Raw genomic sequence first — 18063 nt, forward strand, 5'->3', positions numbered from 1 at the left:
CCTCTCTTTCCTGTTTCTTTGAATGATGTTCATAATTTTTCTTCTGTTCTTACCCTATTGTATATTTAGTTTCATATTTGCTTTTACGTTTTTATTCTTTTGGGTTTTTTGCAAGAAGTTGTCTGATATGCATCCGTTTTTATGTCAGCCCAATCTTTTTTTTATTTTCTTTGTGATAGAAAGTATAAAAATGATTACTCATAAGTTGTATAAAAAGGCTTGCATTAACATTAACTAGAGTCGCCATCACGTTTCTATAATCATTGCCAAGTAGTGATGTCTGGTTTAGAGTGGGCAGTTTTCTCAAGGCAGCTGTGTTTTACCAGAAAAGTCTTGATTTTAGTTAATTTATTTTCAGGGTGTTGCTAATGATTGCCATGTATGTTTTTAGAATCATTTTATGTTTATCTTCCATGATTGTCTTTGACATTCGAATAAAGTGAGTTTTAAATTTGAATTAGTCAATAACTATGTTTGTGTACATGTATCATTAAAGCCTGCTTTAAGAATTTAAAAACAAAGATAAAGCAAGTGCTCAAAATGCATAACAGGTTACATTAATTGGAGCCACCATAATATTTAGATGACCTAAAATAATATATATCATAGCATTAATGTGATATCAACTTAAACAAATTTCTTTGGACACCCTCTCACTGAAATGCAGACTCATCAGTTATGATGAGCCTGGCTCCTGTGTGAACCATGGTTTCAGCTCTGGATTAGAAGCTTGCATTGATTGCATTCATTTTATCAAGAGGTTTCCCCCGATCAATTCCAATAGAGTACATTTATTTCAGGTAAGGACGACTGGCAGTAAAAATCTGAGAGTGGTCGGCAGGCATTTCCCAGGCACAAAACATCTTACACCTATTATCCAAGGACAAGCAATGTATACTTTTGAAGGTCAATATAGGCTATATGTAATGCAGCTTAGACATCCATACCTTTGTTTGTGATAATAATTCATGGGTACCAGGATTTTAATTTTCAAAAGTAGCTGCATCTGCTATGATGGGAGCCACGTTTGTCAGAAGATCATTACTAGAGTGTATCTGGAAACAGACGCCACTCCGGCAACGTGTTATTTCCCATAGGGCAAGCCCCATGTGAAAAGGCCTGTGTAACCCCTTACGCCTGCTTCAAAAAGGCTTAAGGTTTTGTCACAGTGGAGCCATAGAAGTGGTGCAGTGAAATCTCCAAGATTTAACTGCAACACTTCTACAAGCCTCATTCGTGCCGAAACACCAACCCTGAATACATTATACCTGTTGGAGGTATAATGTAGCGCAGTGGGTTACAGAGTGACGCATCTTCCTAGATGCGCCACTTACTACGTGGCGCATCTAGGAAGATGCGTCACTCTGTAACCCACTGCGCTACATTATACCTGCAACAGGTATAATACGGTGCAATGTGGCACATTTTTTATGCCACCGCAGCATCACAAAAAGTGACGCAACAGCAGTGTAGGGTCTCATAAATAAGGCCCCCAATCTTTGGCTCACTGTAATAGTACAATATTGTTGCATACCACACCTCAACTATCTGACAAGCTTAAATGGATGTCCCTAGGCCATAGCATACTTTAGAGGTTAAGGATACCATCAGAAGCAATAAATATGTGGGATCAACACTTCATCTTGTATTAACTTTTATTACTATTGTTTTTCAAACAATGTTGCTCTTTTAAATTATTAGGTAAACCACCTTGGGACTGATTTACCATTTGATTGAAGGTATTCCTTCTATAAGGGTTGTAAAGGACATTACCTCTGCCATCATGATAGATCACTGTCCATCAAAGTTAGAGATGACTCTCAGCTCTCAGACATATCTGTACATTGAAAGAAGATATCACAGCAGTTTCTTTCATTTAAAATAAGTTTAGAGGATGTCCGCCATTGATTTTCACAGCTCACCAAACTTTTCAAAACCTATTATTTTTCTAAAACAAACTCTCAAAGCAGGTGTTTTTTCATAGGACGAGGCTGTCACCTTTTTTTTTTCTGTCCCTGGCAGATAACAGAAAAAAGAATTATGCAGTTCGCCCTAAATAGGACAGGTGGTGCAATGTCTTTCTTCTTGTGGCCTGTACGCCATCAGCCTGTCAGAGGAAGTGTTCCATCAATGAAGCTAAGGTGGCTCTAACTGATAAAAATAGTTTTAAATGTGATACCAGTAGTTATGAATTTGCTACTATAAAAAAAGAGAAAGTCCAAAATAATTTTGTGTACAGAGGTAATTTCTGAAAGAGTTTAAATATATACGTTGCAATAATTTATGCACATGAAGCTGATCCTCTATTTTAAAATCTGGAATGCTTCCAATCCATCTTTGTTTATTCTTATGAAGACTCAAGCAGACATGTGTCTTCAGTGACTCTATTAATTGCAATCTATGGAATATTCCTGTCTTCATAAATGTGTTTTGTGCATCACTTAAGAATAGAACAAGATGTTTCATGTCATAACCTGATTCTATGGGACTTAATGAGGACTATTGTTGATCTGTCATTGGTTTAGAAAATAAAAGAAAAATAAAAAAAATGCAAGCATCAAATAATTATAATGAATCGCAATACTTACGATACTGGTTTAGAAAAGGGCTATAATAGAAAAATGGTCAAAGTAAGCAGTCGATTACATCCTACTTTCAGACACCCTACTGATGGATACTAATCTTGCTCTGCCATTGGTTCATCCAGAGCAACTAGACTTCCACCAGTTCTTGGAGAGTTACTACCCTGAAAGACCGCCATAAAAATGAAAACATAGGTATGGTGTCCCAGAACAAGCTGCGATCCGCCCTGCTTGTTAGGGACACCAGATATTTTGAAAATGGTTATCCAAATAAGAGATACTTTTTCACTTACCTTTTCTTGTATGGACATCTATTCACTAAAACGGAATTGAATGAAAATATTCTCTTTAGGCATTGTTATTATAAATTGTCCATTAATTCGCATAAATCCCATTCCATTGAATTCTTCTCATTTTATTCATCATTACATTCAACAACGTTTCTTATACATTTTCATTCAGTAATCGATTGGCTTGATTGTGTAAATTGTTACTCAGTTGCCATATGCTAAGCTACACTCTTCACGTGCTTTGTGGTGATCCCACTCTTTCAATGTGCCAAATTGCTATCTTATGTTTCATGCAATTACATAAAAACTTTTTACTTTTAATTTTTTCTTAGCAGACATTTTCGACCATAAAAATGAAATATTTGATAAGAATACTTCAATCATTTAATCAGAAAACACATTTAATTGTGTGATAGATTTGCTTCATGAAGTTGTGCAGATAGTAAATGTGCTATCAATTTACATCCAGCATCCCCTCACTTGTTAGAGGTCTGGCAATTCCATAAATACACTTTGGGGCCGATTACGATGCGGACAGGAAGGGCTCCGACCATCAGTCAGAGCCCTCCTGCCCGCATCATAATCACTGGTTCGGACTCCCTTCTGACTGAGACATTTTGATTGGCTCGGTTGGAAGGGAATCCGAACCAGTCTACCAAATGGCTTATGACGGGCGCAGAGAGGCTGTCCGCCATTTGGAAGGCTTACAGCAATCCCCCAGCCGCCTCTTTCCGGCTGCCTCTTTCTGGCCGAGGGATTACAATGGCAGTTTCCAAATGCCTTTTTGGACTGGCCTTTCCAGCACAAATAGGCAGTGGGAAACAGCTTTGGGGGCCTGAGCAGGGCCCCCATGGGTGCAAAGCTGCCAAATGGTGGCCCCTGCACCTGGTGGTGGGCACCTTGAGGTGCTTGCCACGGTGCAGGGATGAACTGCACCGTAGCATTTTGCTATGAGAGCATGCATTACGTTCAGAATGCACACTCCCATAGCAAAGTAAAGGATTGCGACCGAACAGCGTTTGGTTGCATTCTAATTCCTGGAGGTCATTCGGGTCCAGTTCCAGAACGATGCCAGAAGGACTCTGCCTTGAAAGAGGAGGGACATGTAAAATAGACAAGGCACCACCCACGTTCTAAATCAAGCCCCTAATATTCCACTGGTCTCCGTCCAAGAACAAAATAGCTGGCATAATAATCTGAAATATGGTTTGTGGAAAGATCAGTTTTCTGCTTCACCTCCATCTTCACTATTTCAAAACCAGCATCTATGAATGCCTTCTCTACATCTTCTTGCCTTATATACAAGCATGGGAATATGGACTGCCCCACATAGTAAAAGGAACCGTGTAGCCCACTGGCGATTACCAAGTAACCCCCTGGTTTTAAGATTGTCCTGAACATTTTCAGCACCTCGCAATAGCTTTTCACATCTTTGCATGCAGATTCTAGGCAACGTATGCTCATCACACAATCTGCTGGAGGGGGAGTGACTGGATCCAGAGGATTAGCCTTCAACACATCACATTTCTGAACTTGCTTGATTATTCTTCTCAACTTGTGTTCCTTCTCCATCCACTTTGTACTAAAAGAAAAATATTACACATTAGAAACATTACAGGAATACAAAATCTAGACATTTCAAAGTGTACACCAATTTTTATTCTTTATGTCGTTGTTAAACCAGTGATCACCAGAAACAGCGCCCTTCAAAATATCTTCACATTCATCTCAATAGCAATAATACTCAATTGTTGTCTTTTCTATCATGGGCCCAAGCAATTTTCCTTGACCAGCTTAACATGATACCTATATATATATATATAACTATAAATCAAACAAAATGCTAGATTCAGTGCTGACATTTTTATTTGACAAAAATACTTAGGGGCTTATCTATGAGATCCCTGCATCACATAAGGTGGTACATGCATGACGCAGGGCTCTCATTTCGATTCATGAAGCCAACAAAGGCGTTGAGTTTCCATTGAAAGCGTGGGTTTGAGTGGAATCATAAATCATTGTGGTGGGTTTTCCCAAACAACACCCATGGATTTTGACACTGCTCCAGATTTACAAAGTGATGTAAACCTGGGGAAGTGCCAAATCCATATGCCTCCCGAGGTGAGGAGTAACGAGGAGCAATATGTTTATTTCTCCTTGTTTTTTCTTCTCCCTATGTGTGCTTTATTCTGCATCACACAAAGAAAGCGGAAGACATCTCTTAGGATTCTTTTTGTGCAGGAAGATGCCCCTTCCTGCACAAAAACACTCCTGCATGCAATGAAGGCACCCTTGCACCCATGGGCATCATTTATGGGTCACCACATGTGGTAGTTGCGAACCCAAGTTTGCCCCTTGCTACCCCTAGCACTGCCTTTGCAACCCCTGGCTTTAGAGGTGGCAACATCAGAGGCATATATACAAGGACTTATCACCACTGGAACATCACTTTTTAGAACGTTCTGGTGGCGTTAAATCCAACTCATTATTTACAAGGGACTTTTAAGCCAAATAACGTGGCTTAACATCACCTTGTAAATATAGCCCCCTTTCGCATTACTCTCAGTGTGAAAGGGGCTGGCAATGGTAGTTGCGGAGGTCATTCCACCGCAACACCCTTTGATTTTGACGCTGTCCCCTATTTTCAAGGGTGGCGTAAATTTGAGCAGCACCGCAATTAAGACCAAAAAACACCTGGCCTTAACATTTGCTGTTTCCATGTGTGCTGCATTGTGCAGCAGAGAGAAATAGCAAATTGCCATGAATGCTTGTTTATGGTGTGCCCTCAAAAATATATATTTAAAATATCAAGTTGCAGAAATATTGTAGTTTTTAATATCCTGACACAGAAATATCATGTGCAAAAATATCGTTGACAAAAATATTGATTTTTTTCAGGGAAGAAATATTTAAGTATCTTTATGTGTTTAAATAACATTTTAGTTGTATATGTTTTATACTGTTCATGTAATAGTTAATAATGTTTTTAAATATAGTTTGTAATTTAATAGTTTGTAATTTTAAGTTACTTATATGTTTCATTTAATTGTAAAATAGTAATTAATAGTGCCATAGCGGGTTGTGAATGTTGTAAGAGTACAGGGTTGGAAGTAAATTAAGTAGAATCAATTTATATATTTTTATTGATATTAATTATCTATTTGACTATTAAGTTCGTAAATTGTAGAAATAATCTTTTCTGAGTTTTATTTTTGGTGCTTAATTAATTGTAAATTGATAATGCCAATTGTGTAATTATTAAACAAATTCAGTTTGCATTTTAAGTGCAGTTTGTTGTTTTTTAGGGGTATAGAGTGGGACGTAACTTAAGTAATAATTGATTAAGTATTGATAAATTATGAATTCATTTTTAATTATTTATGTAAATTGTGTAATTAGTATAATTGTTTAATTTATATTTATTAGGTTTGTAGGGGATTAAGGTGGGAAGTTAATGAAATAATAATTGACTATTTTTAAATTATGTATTTGTTATTAATTAATTAATTGTTAATTAATTATGTAAATTGTGCAATTATTGTATTTATTTAATTTAGATATATGTTACATGTGCATTTGTAGGTATGTGGGACTATAATGCTGGAATTTAATGAAATATTTATCAAATACAAATTTTTCCTTACATTAATTATTTCAACAATGCATCATTATTGTAATTTTATTTTAATGTATATATTTAATTTTAAGTAATAGTTGTATAATTTTATGAAATTCATACTTGTATTAAAATAAAATATGTGTTTGAAGGGAAGTACTTTTCCTAGTACTTTCCCTGCACACACTGGAGTGAGAATAGTAGATGTTATTACTTCTAATTCCAATGCTTTCCCTACTGTTACATAGACTAGAATGGAAATAGTAAATTTTACCCCTCCTGAGTCAAATGCTATCCCTACTGTTGCACCGACTGGTGTGGGAATAGTAAATTGTACCCCTCCTGATTCCAACGCTTTCCCTACTGTTGCACAAACTGGAGTAGGAATAGTAAATTCTACCCCTCCAGAGTCCAACGCTTTCCTTACAATTGCACCGACTGGAGTGGGATAATTCGATTTTTCCACTCATGAGTCCAATGCTTTCCCTACTGTTGCACAGACTGGAGTGGGTATAGTAAACTTTACCCCTCTTGAGGCTAACACTTTGACTCCTGTTTCACAGACTGCAGTGGGTATAGTACATTTAACCCCACCTGGGTACAACAGTTTTCCTACTGTTGCAAACACTGGAGTGGGAATATAAAATGTTATCCCTCCGGAGTCCAACGCTTTCCATACTGTTGCATAGATTGGAGTGTAAATATTATATTTTACCCCTCCTGAGTCCAACGCTTTCTTTACTGTTGCACATACTGCAGTAGGAATTGTACATTTTACCCCTCCTGGGTCCAAAGTTGTTCCTACTGTTGCACAGACTGGAGTGGGAACCTAACATTTATCCCCTCCTGAGTCCAACACTTTCTATACTGTTGCACAGACTGGTGTGAGAATATAAAATGTTGCCCCTGCTGAGCCCAATGCTGTCCCTACTGTTGCATAGACTGGAGTGGGAATATTGTATTTTACCCCTCCTGAGTCCAATGCTTTCCCTACTGTTGCACAAACTGGACTGGAAATAGTTTTTTTATTAATCCTTCAATATTATAGTTTCATTCATATTGATTAAAACAGTGGGGGCGTGGCTTAGCCGGCTGCAAGATGGCCGCACCTTGAGTGGGTTCTGCCGGCCAAGCCGATAATCCGCCAGGATCCTGCGGACATTGGTGGAGCTACCATCTTGCTCCAAGCCATCCTGACTCTTCCACCTGGGGGCATCAATCGATCCCCCTCTGGGCCCCCGCATCCACCGCTATACCGACTTTCCACCACTGGAGCTGAGCACGGCTGCTGGGCCTAGCAACAGGCATGCGGCTGGAGCCCGTCCCGCGATGCTGTGGTGCCGCCGCCTCTTCCCATCACCTTGGCCGTCCTGGGGGGACTGGACCGCCCCATCAGAACCTGCCTGCCACCTGGCCTCACCTGATCCCGGTGAGTTGCACTGCCGCTGGGGCTTCTGCAGCTGGGTAGGGGGTGCAAGCACCGTACCGTGTGGCCTGGGCCTACCAGTCCTATTGGTGGTGTCCACCACCTCCAGTCTCCCCCTGTTGGCCCGCGATGTGGGCAGCATGCCCCCTGCATCTCCCTGCCACCTCTACCCTCACAGGCTCCTGCTGCACTCACTGTAGGGGACGGGGCCCGCGCGGCTGCCTCTTGTCTGCATACAGCAGGCCCCATGGACTTCCGACGACAACACTCCTTCCTCATTGGGGCCTGTGGACCTGCCAGGTAGCCTTCTTTGACCACCATCGTGAGTGGCGGTACTTGTGAATCCTCACTAACCCCTCCCTCAGTCCTGTACTTACATGGCCTTGCAGGTGCTCTGGCCTCTGCGACCGGATTCTGGTTGACTGCCTCTCTTGAATCTGACACTGTATGCTCCGCACCCCTCAAAGTTTTGTTGTCAGCGGACGCTCCTTAGACTGTGTGCCTCACCTGGTGCAGCCCCACAGGTCATTGCTAACCTTCCTAGGCTTTCTGTTCACCGGGGGGCCCTGACACTCCGCAGCTCTCCCACGTGAGCGCTGAACCTGCAACCCCGCACTGTTGGTGAGACCCTCACCCTCATCAACCTCCTTCCCAGGGCCTGCACTTGCTTCTTTGTCCAATTTGTCTCCCATGGACACAGCTTCTTTCCCCATCGGCTGCTTTGCCTGGTGCTGTTGCTTAGCCTCTCCTAACTCTTGGCGGCCCCATCCACAAGACTGTGCCTGACCATGGGGAAAACTGACCCCAAACAACCCAAGATCGCCTCTGATCAGCGCCGGCAGACCTGGTGGGCGAATCGGCCACAAAGACTGACGTTGCCCTGACAAGAGAAGATGATTTGAAGGCCATCATGCTTGACGTGAAGTCCACAGTCACTGACATTGCTGCCCAACTCGATCAGCTGTCGACCCGGCTGGACGCTGTCAAGGCCCGAGTTGACTTGCATGACACATGCTTGTCTCAGGTTGAGGCAAGGGTCTCGAATGCTGAGAGTGCCGCGACACAAGACCACCACATGCTTCTCCAAATGCACATGGTTCTCGAGTTGATCAGGAACAAGAATGAGGATTTGGAGGCGTGCTCCCACAGGAGCAACTTCCGCATCACTGGCGTCCCTGAAACCTCCAACATCTCTAAAATGGAAGACTTTGTGGAGCAGCTCATTCATGATCTCTTTGGCAATGTCCTCTCCCCTGTTTCTATTGTTGAGCGTGCCCACTGCTCCCTCGGCCCTCTTCCTGCTCATAGTCTGCCGGCTCGCCCCATCATTGCCAAGCTGTTGAACTTTAGGGACGAGACACCATCCTTCGGGCAGCCAGGGAGAAAGGAGAAATCCCTCATCAGGGGAAATCCCTAGCTTTTTCCCCCGACTACACGATGGCGGTGCAGGCTGCCCGCCATGATTTCCCCCTGGCTAAGCGGATACTTCAAAAATAAGATGTCTCCTATTCCTTGGCGTACCCTGCTAAGCTGTGAGTCAGGCAGGGCTCCAAGGTGCATGTCTTCCTGGAACCGAAAGCAGCATTGGCCTACGCAAAGAAACTTAATCAGGCACAAGGCTCTTCTCCTTTCGGCTCCCAGGCCGTTGTCGACAGCAACCTAAGTGACAATGACTGAATCCTGCCTTTATCATTTTGTCTTTATAATTTGTGATCCTTGGTGTAAAGCTGCCTTCTATGGTTATCTTCCACTTTGCTCCATTTGCTGTATACGGCCTTCCTCTCCACAATTGTACTCTTGCTCGCTGTCCCTTGGGGCTTGCTATTGTCGTGAAGCTATTCTACTCTCCTGCAGCGCAGGCTCCCACCTTACCTCCTGTCCCCTATGGTCCTCGATTGCTCTTTCTCCAGAACCCCCGTCCATTAGACGGCCCGTTGTCCTCTTTTAATCTAAATGTTGTCTGCAATAACTTATGGTTTGGCTACCCTGTCTCTATGCCAGGGGTGTAATCCAGGCGATACCATGCCCCCATAGGATAATACCCTTCCTGGACGCTGAATTTTCCCCTCCCAGTTGTGGTCCCTTGGGATGGGTAGGGTAGTTTCTCAGCCTGATTGGGGGGTTGGTGTGGGTGGTGGGGGGATTGGGTTTTCGGGGCTTGCTGCCTCCTTCCGAGGCTTTGTTGTTTGTTTTGCTTCATGCTTTTTTCCGTACGATGACATATGATACACTGCGCTTCATTCTGCACTTCCCCTCTCCTTTGCTTAGGGTCCCAGTCACACTTTTGGTTCCATCTGACTTCCATCCCCTCTGCACAGTGACATGACAGACACCACCCTCTGGACTTGGAACGTCTGCGGCCTCAATGACCACCACAAGGCCCGCCTAGTACATGCCCACCTAATCAGGCATAAGGTTGACATTTGTTTTCTTCAAGAGAACCATTTACTGCCCACCACCTCCTCCAGGCTTCGATCCAGACACTGGGATGAAATTCACTCCTTATTCAATTCCAACTATTCTTGCAGGGTATCCATCCTGCTGCACAGCAGGCTCCCTTGGCATACTACTCAGCTGATCACAGACCCTGGGGGGCGATTGGTCATCCTGCATGGCACTCTCCTGTCACAGCCATTGATCCTCGCTGCACATTATGGTCCCAATTCCGATGACTCAGAATTCTTTGCACAGGTTTGGCAGCACATCTCTTCTCTGGCCCAGCTGCACTCCTTTGGGGGGCGATTTTAATTTTACACTATCAGCCACCCTTGATCTCTCTGGGTCACATGCTCTTCACCCGTGTGCTACCTCTCTTTTAAATTCCATACTCACTGACAACTCACTACTTGACATCTGGTGGCATACCCGTCCCTTGGCGCGCGGGGGCACATGCATCACAGGCTGGTCAGGGTTGCTGGTCCCGCTTGGACCTCTAGATTGCTACGCCAGAAGCGTCCGCATGGCTCACCTAGGAGGAACATATGGCACGCACCCTTTCCGACCACACTTCCGTTCGCCTTCGTATGTAACTCCCTCATTTTCCCCAGGGAGAATTCTCTTGGCGACTGCCCCCCAATGCGCTCCGGGATTCAGTATTTTGTGATGAGATCCAGACCACAGTCACAAACTATTTCAACCTTAACATAGGCTCTGTTGATTCCCCTTCCACAGTCCGGGATGGTTTTAGGGTGGTAATCCGCGGCGAATGCATCTCTAAGTAATCTGGCATGCTGCATTCCATTCGAGGCACCCTGGACAGGTTGAAGGGAGGGATCAAGGCTTTGGACTCCTCGTATTCTTTAGACCCTATACTTGACACTCTTGTGAAGCTCAAGGGCAAGCTCACTGATTTCACTGACAAGGCCAATAGGGAGCTTTCCTTCTTGGGCAGGGAGGTAGGGGCAGGCTGCTTCAGTGAGGGGGATCATCCTGGCAAGATTCTGGCTATTCTTATACGACAACCCCACGCTGCTTCTTTTATCACTGCGCTTCAGGAAGGGGGTCCGGACGGAACCGTCTCTCCTGGGGAGATAGTGGATCGATTCACCACATTTTATTCTCAACTTTACACAGCTGGGGCCGTACGCTCGCAAGACATACTTGATCAATATTTTGATACCCTTGAGCTTCTCGGGCTGAGTAATAGACACCGGGAATACCTCAATGAACCCTTTTCCAAGGAGGAGATTCTAGATGCCATGAACAACCTGCCCGGGGATAAGGCTCCCGGCTCTGATGGCTTGCCAGCATCCTTTTAAAAGGCTTTTGCACCCCTTCTCATCCCGCACCTCACTGATATGCACAATGACTCATTTAAGTGTCGCCAATTTCCCCCCCTTGCTCCGCGAGGCTTAACTAATGCTTCTCACGAAGCCGGAGAAACCCCCCAAGCTCTGCGATTCTTATCGTCCCTGATAACAAAATCTTCGTCAAACTGCTGGTCTCCCGCCTTACTCCTCTCATGCCGCTAATCACCCACCCTGACCAGTCCGAGTTCATACCTGGCCGTGCCACATAGCATAATCTCAGGACCATTTTTTCTATCCTTCATCAAATTGATCCTGCTCTTCTGGCTGTCGTGGCCCTTCTGGACACCACCAAAGCCTTAGATACTTTGGAGCGGCCCTTTCTTTTTCACCTACTTCCTCGTTTGGGCTTCAGCCCTGTGTTTCTACGCAAAGTTCAGCTCCTCTACACCCTCCCCACAGCCCGCCTCTGGAACAATGGCCAGATCCCGGAACCTATTTCCATTGGGTGGGGTAATCGGCAGGGGCACCCTCTTTCACCCATGCTATTCGCTATCACCATGGAGCCCCTTGCCGCCAGAATCCGGCAGCACCATACCAAGAGGAATCTCAGCTTCGCTGCTCGTGCCCAGGTTATTTCCAGGTACACTGACGATGTTACCCTCTATGTCCACAACCCCCAGGAGTATCTCAGCCCTTTGGGGGCCTCTCCGGTATCCAGGTCACCTGGAGCAAATCCATTCTTTTTCCTCTTATGGACGCCACTGTCTCCTTTACTCCTGACTCTCCGTTTGTTTGGGCGTCGGGGCCTATCAGATACCTTGGAATATGGCTTGGCAGGGATGTGGACGAGCTCTGGAAGTCTAATTTTGGCCACGCTGTGGACTGGTAGGAGTCTAAGATCCAACTCTGGCAGTGACTGCCTCTTTCTCTGGTGGGCCGCATAGCCATTGCTAAGATGGTGGTGCTACCAAAGTTTTTGTATTTATTCGTGAACATCCCAATCCCCCTCACAGCTCACTTTTTTTGCAGACTCCGCTCTATCATTATCATCCTTGTCTGGGCGGGACGGGAACCTAGAATCGCATATAACATACTCACTCTTCCTCTGTCCTGGGGCGGTCTGGGTGCCCTGGATTTTAAACTTTATGTCCTCAGCACCCAAGCTAGCTTTCTTCACTTCTGGCTACACCCAACACCTTTCCAGCCACATGTGGTTGTGGAGGCAGATCTAGCAACCCCTTGGTCACTCTCAACTGCTCTTTGTGCCCAGGTGAAACCCCCACGTGGCGAGATCGACACAGTGGAGACTTTGCGATGGGCCTGGTATGGGCTCCGGAGATATTCTGGTTTTAGTATGCTCTCTGCAAATGCCATGCCCATTGCACATAACCCGACATTTCCCACCTGCAGACAGCTGGTATGGTCAAACTTGCAACCCGCCTGGGGCTTTCCACGGTGTCGGGCCTCTATCCTAGCAAGACTTTTTTTTCTCTGGCGGTAGAATCTAGTCCCATAGACACTCTGCTCTTTTACCAGATCAGAGCTCTCTGTAGGGAGCTTCACTCTACGTTCCCCCAGACCCCCCTCAGTTGCTGGCCTCTACTTTCTTTCTTTATATTTCCCCCTCCCCTCACAAACTGGTCACCAAGATCTACACCCTTAGGCTTGTGGACTCAGCTATTTCCACTGACCTCGCCCGTGTGGCATGGAGTGAAGGCTTCGGTGGTGATCTCTCTCAGGAGGACTGGCTGTACTGCTGTAATCAGATCAAACGCATGTCCCCAAACTTTTATTTGCGCCTCATACATTTTAAATATTTGCATAAATTATACCGCTCCCCTCTCAACTGCATAAAATGGACCTCACCCCCAGCGACAGATGCTTCCGTTGCTCAGCTCCTGCGGCAGACTTCTCCTACCTCTGCTGGCTGTGCCCTAAGGTCTCAGCCTACTGGCATGATGTGTGCGCCGCTACTACTGAGATTACCTTGACACCGGTCACATCGAACTGACTGCTCTGCCTCCTTGGATTTGGAAATTCTGTTCAGACGCTACTACCGGCTGACTGCAATGCTTCTCGTCCTTGCAAGGTGCAGGGTCTCCATGTGCTGGGGTTTCAGATCTGTGCCCAAGGTTAGCGCTTGGCTTGAGGATGCTTCCTGCTGTCAGGTGCTGATTTCCGAATTCTGGGAATTGGTGCCGGCCACTTGCTGCCCGATCGACATCTGGGGTTCCCTAGTCTCTTATCCCCAGTGACAAGATGCTTTACCCTCTGCTGCCTCTCCCGCACTCCCCACCGGCTCTCCGCCCGCGGTGCCCCTCGGAGGTGGTTCGTGAGGTGACAGACCCCTACCCGCACACCACATTTGGCAAAAAGGTAGCCCTTGGTTCAAAAAGAGTCCTTTTTGTTAAATGGTGTAATCTGTTCAGTAGTTGCTGAGAAAATAAAAATAAAAAAAATATCAATATCAAGAGGCGTGCAGGATCCGCGCACCCTCCCGATCACGGGCTGCATGCTAATTGGCTGTCAACACTCCAAACCAGGAAGTGTTGGCAGCCATCTTGTGCCTCTGTAGAAGCTAGACACAAGAAAAGAGAAAAACAAACGCGCAAAACACAAAAAGGGGGCAGGGTAGAAACACCCTGACCCCCTAGGCCTGCTCAGGGGGTCCCCAAAAAAATTATTTATTTATTTTAAATCGCAGGATGCACAGAGGATCTGCGTAGCCGGCTGCAAAAAAAAAAACAAAGCGGGCTTCCTTATTATTTAGCCCCCGGGTGGGCCAAGTCCCGGGGGCAATCTTTATATTGTAATGAGGGGCCCAAAGGGACCCCCCAGCCTTGGGGACCTCCACCACCCGGGGCTTTCCAAAAATATTTGCGAGAGGCTCACAGCCCACCCACAGCCCCAGGGACTGCCACCCCCTGGGGTTTGTGAAATAAGTGGGTGGGGGGGGCTCATAAATCCCACAAGCCCCAGGGACCGCCATCCCCAAGGCTTTTCTAAAATATTTGTGGGGGCTCATAGCCCCCCCGCAGCCCCGGGGACTGCCACCCCCGGGGCTTGTATTTTTTTTTTAAAACAAACCTGTGTGGGGTGGCTTGAACCCCCCACACGCCCCGGGGGACCACCACCTCCACGGGGCTCTAAATATGAAAATTGGGGGGTTTATCATGGACCCCCAAGCTCCGGGGCCAACAACCCTGAGGCTTTGTAAATGCTGGGAGGGGGCCTCGTGGCCCCCCTCCTGGAGGCCTCAATGGCCCTGGGGATCGCCACGTCCCAGGGCCAGCTCCTGCGGTGTCCCGGGGTGCCCACCCCAGGACACTGCAGTTTGCGATGGCAGGGCGGGAGCCTCGTGACTCCTGCCCTGCCATAGCAAACTCTACTTTGGTTTTTGGAAGAGAGAGCAGGAAACCTGCTCACTGTTTCAAAAACCAAAGCAGATTGATTTTCCACACCAAGAGCTGCATTTTAGCAGCTCCCCATGTGGAAAAGCAATGCCGGCTCTCGCAGGACGTGAGGAGCTGGCGGGAGCGTGGGCGGATTGGGGACCCCCCACCGTCCCCAACAGCTGAGGGATGGGGTCCAAGGGGCCATAAGTGACCTGGGAGGGGGGCCACGCAGACCCCCTCCAATAATTAAATACAATTTTAAAAATGCCCATATCCCGGGGGATGGGGTCCCCGGGGCCGATTATGGCCTCGGGAGGGGGGCCACGTGGTCCCCCTCCAATTTTTTTTAAAAAACAAATAGATTAAAAAGGGGTCAGGCCTTGGGGATGGGGTCCCCAGGGCAAATAAATTAGGAAAAGAAGGGGGCCACACAGCCCCTTCTTAAAAAAAGGAATTTTAAAAAACTGCATCGCGCCGGAGGCGCCACCCCCTCCCTGCAGCACTCTGCAAAGGCGGCCCCTGGATCATTTGCAGATGGGGAACTAATTCCCCTTGAATACTGGGTGTCCCTGGGGGTCAACAAGCCAACCAGGAACCTCCAGTATGTGCCAGAGAGCTGCTTTGCAGTGAGGTGTTCAGAGGCCATGCCCCTTTTTACACATCTCTGCAGCACAGCTCTGTGGAGCTTAATGGAGGTACCTGGGGGGCTAGTTGCGCCCAAGGGACCCTCAGGATTCAAGGGGAGTTAATCCCCCAACTTAAAACTTGCCACAGGTGTGGCCTCTGAACACCTCTGTGCAATGCAGCTCTCTGGCGCATACTGGAGGTACCTGGTGGGCTAGTTGGTTCCGAGGGAGCCTCAGGATTGAATATGTATTAATTACCCAACTTAAAATGCGCCACAGGGTGTGTTTGCAGACATGTCACCTCAGGCCCCTCCCCCTTCCTTCACCATTGTGCAAACGTGCTCCCTGGCGAATTGTAAGTTGGGGAATTAATTCCCCTTCAATACTGAGGGTCCTTGAGGGCCAACTAGCCCATCAGGTACCTTCAGTATGCTCCAGGGAGCTACGTTGCAAAGAGGTGTTCAGAGGCTACGCCCCTTTTTACATCTCTCTGCAACACAGCTCTGTGGCGCTTACTGGAGGTACCTAGTGGGCTAGCTGGACCCCAGCGACCCTCCGAATTCAAGGGGACTTAATCTCCCAACTTAAAACGGCCACAGGGAGTGTTTACACAGTGGTGACGGGGCCTGAGGTGACGTGTGCAAACACGCCCTGTGACACGTTTTAAGTTGGGGAAATAATTCCCATTCAGTCCTGAGAGCCCCTGGGGGCTAACTTGCCCACCAGGTGCTTCCAGTAAGTGCCACTGAGCTGCTTTGCAGAGAGGTGGTCCAGGCCTGACTCCATTTTACATGTCTCTGCAATGCAGCACTGTGGCGCTAACTGGAGATACCTGGTGGGCTAGTTGGACCCAAGGGACACTCAGGATTCAAGGGGACTTTATCCCCCAAATTAAATCGGTTGCACTGCGTGTTTGCACATGTCACCTCAGCCCCCCCCTCCCTTCAGCAGCTCTGTGGCGCTTACTGGAGGTACCTAGTGGGCTAGTTGGACCCTACAGACCCTCAGGATTCATGGGGACGTAATTTCCCAACTTAAAATGGCCACAGGGGACGTTTACACAGTGGTGAAGGGAGGGGACATGGCCTGAGGTGACGTGTGCAAACACACCCTGTGGCGCGTTTTAAGTTGGGAAATAATTCTCCTTCAATCCTGAGGGCCCCTGGGGGCCACCTAGCTCATCAGGTGCTTCCAGTAAGCTCCACTGTGCTGTGTTGCAGAGAGGTGGTCCAGGACGTGACCCTTTCTATACCTCTCTGCAATGCAGCACTGTGGCGCTAACTGGAGATACCTGGTGGGCTAGTTGGACCCAAGGGACACTCAGGATTCAAGGGTACTTTATCCCCCAAATTAAAACGGTTGCACTGCGTGTTTGCACATGTCACCTCAGGCCCCCCCTCCCTTCAGCAGTGTGCAAACGCGCCCTGTGGTGCGTTTTAAGAGGTAGTTTTAATCCCCATGCCCTATTATGTACTAGGGTCTTACAGAGGAGGTCATGGTAATCACTGGGGTACCCCAACCGATAGAGTTCCCTAGTGTATGTAGGTGTTTTCACTGTATTCTAAGTGTCTTTTAACATAGCACTGGCTCTAGAACTGGTTAGTCAGAGTCAGTTATCACCAGTACCCATCTGAAAAAGTTGAGGGTACAGGATGAGTTTGCAACAAGAACTCTTTCTGCTCCTCTGTTTGTTCTTTCTGCACGTCTTCCTTCTTCCTGCACTTTTTTCGTCTTCTGTTGCTTCTTACTGCATTTCTTTTTCTTCTTTCTGTGCGTTTTTTCTTCTTTCTTCACATGTCCTACCTCTGTAGGCATAGTTAGAAACTAGCATTTAAAAAACTTTAGAAGTTCACTTAAAAAACCATAGGTTTCAGGCACGTTATAGTTAGAAATTAGCATTAAAAAAACCTTTGAAATTCACTGAAAAAAACATAGGCTTCAGGCACGTTATAGTTAGAAATTAGCATTTAAAAATCCTTTGAAATTCACTGAAAAAAACATAGGTTTAGGGGTGTTATAGTTAGTTGGACCTTTTATTGTACAAAAACATAGAATTTCCCCCGTTATAGTTAGTTCAGCTAACTATAACTCACATGCCCACAATGCACTGCTGATGACGTCACATATTACATCACTCATGACATGGTCAGTGACATCTCTCATGATGACATCACTGATGACATCATCCAGTGAATGTGTTTTTTTCTGAAGAGTAAATATGTTTTTATATATCTACATCTCAAGGTCGATGGAAGAATAAATGGGTATATAAGTATCTAAATAGATACTTTTTTTGTAAAATTGATTGAATAACTGACAATACATGGGTTAGTGAGTAATGTCTAAATATGTAAATATCTGTAGCAGTCTCTCACTTTG

The 18063-nt window shown here is 46.1% G+C and overlaps 1 protein-coding gene across 1 annotated transcript in view; it reads right to left on the reverse strand.

Annotated features, from left to right (window-relative positions):
- Positions 1-2981: 2981 nt before the first annotated feature.
- The window catches only part of LOC144825059 (nicotinamide N-methyltransferase-like), a 215235-nt gene continuing 200153 nt past the window's right edge, over positions 2982-18063 (reverse strand). The window contains exon 3 of the mRNA XM_078683970.1: positions 2982-4454. Coding sequence (XP_078540096.1) covers positions 4019-4454 — 436 coding nt within the window. The 3' untranslated portion in view covers positions 2982-4018. The remainder of the gene's footprint in view (positions 4455-18063) is intronic.

This window comes from Lissotriton helveticus, chromosome 3_1, assembly GCF_964261635.1.
Source record: "Lissotriton helveticus chromosome 3_1, aLisHel1.1, whole genome shotgun sequence".
Taxonomy (NCBI): domain Eukaryota; kingdom Metazoa; phylum Chordata; class Amphibia; order Caudata; family Salamandridae; genus Lissotriton; species Lissotriton helveticus.